Source organism: Etheostoma cragini, chromosome 11 (assembly GCF_013103735.1).
Source record: "Etheostoma cragini isolate CJK2018 chromosome 11, CSU_Ecrag_1.0, whole genome shotgun sequence".
Lineage (NCBI taxonomy): Eukaryota > Metazoa > Chordata > Actinopteri > Perciformes > Percidae > Etheostoma > Etheostoma cragini.
This window is the reverse complement of record NC_048417.1, coordinates 1,816,400-1,824,871: the sequence shown is the minus strand read 5'-3', so window position 1 is coordinate 1,824,871 and position 8,472 is coordinate 1,816,400. Positions and strand designations below refer to the sequence as shown.

Here is an 8,472-nt window from a genome sequence, read left to right as displayed (position 1 = left end):
CCACCCACCCACACCCCCACCCACACACCAACACCACTGTCATGTGGTCCTGTCATTTGTAGTTTTTACATAATATCACAGTGGCCTTTTGTTTTTGGGACAACGGGCCGTCTGAACCAATGGGCGGTCTCCAAAACTTTGACACTGTTTTCAGTTCCCAAAAGTCTTTGGGAAAGTTTGTAAGTTGTCATGTGACTTTTCAAGATAGCGTTCCTTTGTATTTTACAAGACTGGAGGTCCCAGTTAATTACACAGAAGATTGCCTGTTTTAATGGAACAGGTCACTCTGACTTTCAGAGCTGATAACTGGACAATAATTTCTGTGGTCTATTTTTATAATCCTATTAAGAACTGCGTAACGCTGGATAATAAAGCAGGACAATGAAATGATAAGTGCCTGAAGTTTTACCCAAACGTGTCCTAAATAAACAAGCTCTATGTTGTCTTACAGTTGGCGAGCTGAAGTCTCGTCTGTTCTTTCTGTTGGCTCGGGGTGGGTCGTGTTTTCGATTTGACGTAGGTCAACTTCTTTGGTTCCATCCCACCTGGAAAAAGCACAGAAGGAAACTCATTTCAGAGGTTTTCACAGCAGTCGGACTCTATTCTCTCTTGAGTCGAGAGGAGTGGATTTAGGAGAACAGACTGACGCTGGCAGGCTGATTTCTTCAGAGAGAGCAAGATTTATCATCCTGAATTTAAAGAGGCGGGAGATCTGAGTGACACTGAACAGGCAGCGGCAAATCTGTAATTCTGAGCCTAAAGTAAGGGGACATTTTCAGCTCAGAAGTGGATTTACCTCCAAAACACGTCATGTTTTTGTTGTTGTAAAACTTAAAACGGGGACACGAGACCTGGAGCTGTTTCCCCCAACAGACAACATCATGGAAAGGATTTCTAAGGAGGTCGACCTTTCTGGGTAAGATTAAGATCCTTTAAAAAAAAATAAAAAGTCCGCGAAATTGCGTTGGCCAAACCCACCAGACTCCATGTAGATAATCAGTGATTTTAGCATCGTAAAACACGGCTTCTAAAACCTCTCTGAGCTTGTCTTCAGCAACTATCGGCTCTGTTGGGTCGGTGTTTTCTTTCTTTCATTCCACTTTCAGGTCTGTCAGTCACAGTGAAAACCGGGGACAGGTCCAGCCGGGGACAGATCCAGCCGGGGACAGGTCACCAAAACCGGGGACAGTTCCAGCCGGGGACAGGTCCAGCCGGGGACAGATCCAGCCGGGGACAGATCCAGCCGGGGACAGGTCCAGCCGGGGACAGGTCCAGCCGGGGACAGGTCCAGCCGGGGACAGGTCCAGCCGGGGACAGATCCAGCCGGGGACAGATCCAGCCGGGGACAGTTCCAGCCGGGGACAGTTCCAGCCGGGGACAGTTCCAGCCGCGGACAGATCCAGCCGGGGACAGGTCCAGCCGGGGACAGATCCAGCCGGGGACAGATCCAGCCAGGGACAGATCCAGCCGGGGACAGATCCAGCCGGGGACAGGTCCAGCCGGGGACAGATCACCAAAACCGGGGACTGCCCCCGAGAAACTGGAACCGGGGACGTCTGGTCACCCTAGCCTAAAGTGACAACCATCTAACCAGACTGGAATAAATGAAGCCTGAGTTTAGTTTGCCAGATATGGGGTGACAGTTAAAGGGTAACTACTGTTTTTTTCAACCCTATTGCCCCATGTTTTCGTGTCTGAGACAGATGGGAACTACAATCTTTGACATTGGTCCAGTATTAAGCAAGATCGCTGCAGTCGGCAGCGGAGAAACAGGCTACACGTACAAGGTATGCAAATAGGTAAAGTGTCCAGCTTGTATTTACCTTCACAAAAGTGCTCGTTTTGCTGCTGACAGACTCAGATTAGTATCCTACGTGCCTGACAACATTATGGAAAGGATTTTTAAGGAGGTCGACCTTTCTGTTAACCCGTTTGTGCCGGATGCTTCGCGCCGACACATCTACCGCCGGTTACTGCGTTGCGTAACTCTGAGCCTCCTGCCGGCCGCTGCGTGGAGCAGCGTTCTGTATTCGCCTGTCTTCTCATGACGCGTGCAGCAGAGAACGCACCGTCATTGGTTCAAATGCACAGGAGGCGGGTCTTGTTAGCTATTTAAAGCCACGTGACCACCAAAATGTACCGTAGTTTGCTGAAAATCATGTCAATCAACCAGACATACGTGTGCGTTTGTTTATGAAGTTTTGAGAGATGAGAGAGAAAATGTCTCCGACAGAGGAGGAGTTAGACAGCGAGGGCAGGGACGTTGAGGTGGAGGATAGGGAGGAGTTTGGGAGGGGAGGATGTCTTCATCATAATCTACGTCTTCCTCCGTCAGACACATTTTCTCGCTCGGCTCTCAAAAATCCAGAAACAAACGCACATGTATGTGTCTGGTTGATTGACGTGATTTTCAGCAAACTACGGTACATTTTGGTGGTCACGTGGCTTTAAATAGCCAACAAGACCCGCTTGTGGTTGGACACTTATTCATCTGAGTCTGTCAGTGGCAAAACAAACAAGACAGCGGGTCGCTGGTTCAAGTCCCTGTACGGACCACGGTATTGATTGGTAGCTGGAGAGAAGCCACTTCACCAGCTGGGCACTGCCACGTGCCCTTGAGTAAGGCACCACATCCCCCCCCCCCCCCCCCCCCCCCCCCCCCCCCCCCCCCCCCCCCCCCCAACCACTCAGGGCGCTGGCAGCCAAATTTTATCTTGCATGGTTGTCTGTTAGAAATGAGAGCCCTGCTTTCGTCTACCTCTGTCTTAAATCAGGGACCCGTAGTTTGTATAAAATAAATAAATTACTTTAATTATTTCCAAAGGTATATAGATACAGTACCTAAGGGTAGATAGAGCAGGGGAGCAGCAGTTTCAGTTCTCATGCTTTCCAGGCTTTTTCCAAAATGTGTTGTTTTCCTACTGCAGCTCTACACGACTCATGTGAGGGAGTACGCTGTGGATATGAACTTTCACACATATGCACTTTGAAGAGAGAGTGTAGGGGCGGACAGACTGACAATCACTTTCCAATAATAAAGTCAATCCAGAGAGAACCAGCTGCTCTAACGGAGCGCCGGCTTATTTAGTGTACCTTAGAAACTGTTGAGATGAAAACATACGTTACGTGTGTGGCGGAGTGACCTCGGGGCTTCACTCCGACAACGTGACTCGTTAAGAGCCAATCAACACACAAAATACATCGTTCCTCTTGACACTGAAAAGTTAAAATGAGTGTTTTTCTGTGGATCGTGCTGTGTGATCACCACAGCAAGCAGGCCACGTCTACACCGCGTCCTCCTGCAAGGACGCCGTCAGCGTGGCGATGAAGTTGTCTCTCTGGTTCTTGTCATGCCGACATCACTGCTGCTTATGCTAATCTGTTGTGTTATTATATATACACGTTCTCCTTCGATTTCACATTTGTGTGAATAAAGCCGAGAACTTGACAGGAGTGGGTCTTTCATGAAATGCATTTCCTCAATTATAGCTTCAACATCTCCTTGGCGTGCTCTTTAAAATGAATGATAATAATAAATAAAACTTTCATTGGAAGAATAAATGATTCTGATGAATGAATATATATATTTACAGATTTTTTTATTATCGATAGATCGGGAAAACACCTAATTCTGACTGATATAGCGGCCCGCCGATATAGTATATATAGTAGTAATGTCTACTAAGTTTGTTTAAAACTCGCGTTGTCTTCCCGTCTTCCAGTATTGCTTTTCCTGACATTTTTGTCACTTATTCAATGTCGCTTCTCCACAGCACTAAAAGGAGAAAACCCTTGGAGCATCATCTTTACTTCTGCACTCCACATGTGTTGTTTTACTGTACCTGGCGGAGGTCTGGGCGGCCTGCTCCTGGTTACAATGGGTTCACACTGGGGTTGGACGGGCTGGAGGAAGGCCACCGTGGGAAAAGGCACTGACTGGATACGGGTCACGGAGGAGTCAGAGAGGGAGGTCGGCACCCGTGCATGGCTGCAGTCACTAAAGCCGGAGGGTATCCTCCACCGGGGTAACGGGGAAGGAGACACGTCCTCGCTGGACAAACCGGGGACACCGGGAGGACTGAGGGACTGCTCGGGGATGGATGAGGATTTGGGGAGGAGGTGCAGGATGGAGGAGAAGAAGGAACAGGATTCAGGAAGGGGGATGGTTCCAATTCCACTGTCCAACGTTCGCATCTTGCAGCCGGAGCCTGCGGCACAAGGAGAACAGTTGAAGTGGCTCAGGCTCGAGGGAAAGAGAGGGATGAAACAACAGGAAGGGAACAACAGGGTAACCGTGGTTGAAGTGGTGTTAAAGAAAGCTGTTAAATATAGGGACACCTATATAATAACGGACTCTCTAGTCTAATCATGGATAGGTTTGACAGGTTAGACATGAGGCTGAGTCTGTTGGGATTTTTAAGACGCAGCTTAAGACACTTTTATTCTCTGGTTTTTAACTTTAATTGTGATTAATTAGTGTTCTTTTCTTCTATTTTATGTATGTGCGTGTGTACGTGTTGTATGGATATAAATATGTGTATTGATGTGTTTTAGGTGCTTTAAAAATGAAATAAACTCAGATTTACAGCTGTTCCACGTGGGGAAGAAACTGTTGGATAAAGTGCTAGAAATGATAAGCGGAGATTTGAATCAGAAACAGCTTCACCAATCATTAATAATGGATCTGCGGCATCGTGTTATTGTTTCCCTCGTGCCTCCGTGGTATTCCTGCAACATTATCCTGACTGTTTGAGCTCTGAGGGGCTGATTCCAGTGATGTGGTTTGGTTTTTGGTTGTAATTAAACCATACATGTAGCTCTGCCACAGAGGGGGACTCAGCCAATGCAAATCAAGCCCACTTGAACCACTGCTTTGTGTTACAGATGTTGTTTAATGGGTGTGTGTGTGACTGCTAGCATGCATCGATCACGCTGTGAATATGAAATGCACAGAATGGCATATGAAATGAAATTTGAAATACACTCCAAATGTGTGTATTGTATTTGCAACACATCAGACGTAACTGTCAAACACGCTTGCTTATGACGTATGTGATGTTTCTCAACTGCGAGGTTAGAGACGCACAGTTTGCATCATTCTGCCTGACACCGTACCTCCAGAATTACCCACTGTAACACAGTCGTGACACTAATAAACCTCGGAGTTTGCGTCATTTACAATGCCGTTCAGCTACATTTTGATCAAAGAACCATGTATCTTTCCAAACAAATCCTCCAGGAGGAATCTAAAGAACAACACAATGTATCACAGCAGGCCTCCGTCTGAATAAGAGAAGATGTCCTTCAGCTGTTGTCATGCAGGCTCATGGTTTAATATGTGCCCTGTGGCAGGAAGCTGCAGGCAATCTCACGCTGGAGCAAAGGCAACAGCTGCTCCCCCTTTATTATTTAAGGTGTGCACACATGAGGCTTCACACCCCTCCTCTGGGTTTCTACAAGTCCGATTTTCCTCACTTTTTTCTCAAATGATTTTTGATGTTTTATTTGTCACATTGCGAGAAAATGTGGATAGGGTGGGGGTAAAAATGTACAAATAAAGTTGAAGCTATTCAGCATATCAGCGTTAGGCTACGAAAACACAGAAACATACAGTACCATAGGACCAGTTCTATGTATAGTACTTGAAAAAAATGTCACATACTACAAATTAGTTGCAAATGCCAGTGTATTTAGCCCTGAAAACATCTCACTAGCACAGAATGGCTTAATTCAGAGGCCGGGTCACGGACATGTCCATCACAGTTAGATGACTATTGCCGTTTCAAAAGTATTACAAACGAGCTTTAAGTGTCTATGTATGTTAGGAAGCAGCTCAGTTATTTTTTTTACCCAGTTTTAAACAAGAGAAAATAACTGAAAAGACACAGAACAGAGACATTGGTGATTAGTTTGGTCTTTAGTTAACAGGAGCGGCTGTGACACAGTGTTGTCCGGGAAGGCAGAATCACAGAGGCGGAGCTTTGATTGGTTTCAACCTTCCTTCGACATGCTCAATACCAGCCATGCTCAATCAATCACTGCAACATGTCACAGGACTACACTGCAGTACTGGTCTTCTGTTGCATAGTAAAACACAGGATACCATGTGTGCATGATTTAATCATAATTACATGTTGTACTTGTTGTAGGACCATGTTGTTTAATAACTACATTGTAAAATAATGTTATTTCTGACTGAAATTAGGCTGTCCTCAGCCAAAAAGCGTAAAGTAGTATAGTAAATATACAAAGCCCACTTACTTTCAATAGGATGAAAGTAACATGACATTCTATACAAAGGAAAAACTGTCTGATGATGTCAGTAGAAAGTCCAATACATTTTACTTTATTCTTTGGGTCTATTTATTCTTTTATTTCATTGGAAGGTTTGGATATCTGTGAACACTTAATTGCACAGAAAACAGATTTTGATATTATAAAACATCAGTGGGTTGTAAATATGTTCACTGTTTTACATTTTGAAGCAACACGTGCTGTTTGCAGTTATTTGGAAATGGTGATATTTTACAAAAATACACTGAATTACAAGGCTGTAGTGAACAGTGCGCTATTGCAGACTTATGTATAAGTCAAAGACTTGTACATCTACATACTAAACTGTGCAGAAACCTACAATATATATTATTCAATTCAAGTAAAAAGGCACAACAAATCTAAACTTCTCCCCTCAAAGTCCATCTGAAATCATGAATGTCACCTTTATTTGTATTTAAGAAAAAGAAGTTACAATGAACACTGTACAAGAGATAGAAAGATAGAGAGCTAACACAGCCACACGTGATGAAATGCACTTGCTCAGTATAGTGTAAAACTCTTATTTTAGTGTTGATTTTTTTTGGTTTTCTCATCTTAGTTTGACGCATTAAGTTAAAAACAACTTTGTCAGCTCTACACGAGGCCCTGCAGGTTCACGCTGAGTCTGGATGGTGTGATTCAGCTCTCTGCTGAAGGCCAAGCTCATTCAGTCAGCAGTGGACGAGCGTGCTTAGCTGGTGCGCTGCTCAAATTAGAAATGAGGTGATTAACCCCCGAGGGCAGGCGTCCGCCCGTATCAAACCTGCTTGATATTTGCAGCGTCTTGCTGATGGTGTCACTCTGGCCAATGAAATTTCAGCAGGGTCCGTCACCACCCCTCCATCCGAGCGACGTGGAGGTTTATCTGCTGAGATTTTAATTAAGAAAGTGGCTGCATAATGAAGTATAAGGACCCAATAAAGTTTACTTCCTGTCTAGTTTCTCACTTATTGGACTACATTGATATTCTGTGTTGTGTGACTGATTTTGCTGCTGTAACACCGTAATTTCCCATTTTTCTTGGGATCAATAAACATCTATCTATCTATCTATCTATCTATCTATCTGTCTGTCTGTCTATCTATCCATCTATCCATCTATCTGTATATCTATCTATCTGTCTGTCTATCTATCTGTCTGTCTATCTGTCTATTGTCAGCTGTAGTTTTCTAACTAATTAGTAAGTAGAAGAAAGCTTGTGTTCGGTGGTTGAAGAGACCGAGAGAGAGATCTCATCTGCACCAGCGTCATGCAGCAGCAGGTCCAGATCAGCTGAATGGACCTCGAGTGTTTTGACATCTTCGGGATACTTTCTGGTCCAAAGTTTTGGAACCAACCCGAAACACACCTGGTGTGCCTGAATAAAGTTTAGAATTAAGATTTTAAATACACACAAGGTGAATTAGAGCTGATCCAAATGAGACCCGAGAAGCCAGTGAATCCCAATCTAGACCTGACGATTTCATCTAAAATGTGGTCAAACCAAGCTGACCCAAACTGGGAGGAAACACCTCATTTTCACCTGAACTTCAGAGTTCACACTCACTATCTACCCTTGAAAGAACTATTTTGGTCACGTGACTATGATGCTGCATCATTATCTGTTGGGTCATTCGATTATTGGGTCATCAACACAGTCCGTTAGAATGTGACCATACCCAAAGGTCCTCCAAAAACCAGACAAACACACAGTCCTACCCTCTAATAGGACTCTAAAACAACCAGCGTCAGACGGTTGTAAAACAGCCCCAGCTCCCTCAGGATTGGCCCCGTCCTGAAACACTGGGTAACCAAGGTAACGGCTGAATGCCTCGGGTTTTTTTTTAAGGCTGGCCTGGAGCTCCACATCTTTAATGACAATAGCCTACAGGTAACTGTTTATGATCGCCACACTTAAGTCACTTTGTAAAAACTATTGACAGACGTACTTTTTGATTTTTAGAGGGTCCATGAGGATTTTCAAAATACTGGATTTGGCTTTAGGATAGTAGTAGTAGTAGTAGTAGTAGTAGTAATAGTAGTAGTAATAGTAGTAGTAGTAGTAGTACTAGTGGCGATACAATCCCAGAGATAGAACTCAGCAAAGCCTTAGATTAGTCGGTATGTAGCAAAGGGTATTTATAGGTTGGTTAAGGTAGAACCTTTGGAACAACCTCC

General features: G+C 44.5%; 1 protein-coding gene across 5 annotated transcripts in view; it reads right to left on the bottom strand.

The window, feature by feature from the left end:
• Positions 1-8,472, bottom strand: part of LOC117952545 (nck-associated protein 5-like) — a 46,836-nt gene that overhangs the window by 968 nt on the left and 37,396 nt on the right. Inside the window, exons 11-12 of one of the 5 annotated variants that reach the window (XM_034884919.1) lie at positions 3,843-4,208; positions 450-545 (exon numbers count right to left, since the gene is read on the bottom strand). In XM_034884919.1, the coding sequence (XP_034740810.1) occupies positions 450-545; positions 3,843-4,208 (462 nt within the window). Of the gene's footprint in view, positions 1-86; positions 546-3,842; positions 4,209-8,472 lie in introns of those variants that run through there. The other 4 variants (XM_034884918.1, XM_034884921.1, XM_034884920.1 and 1 more) reach the window with 4 other exon arrangements.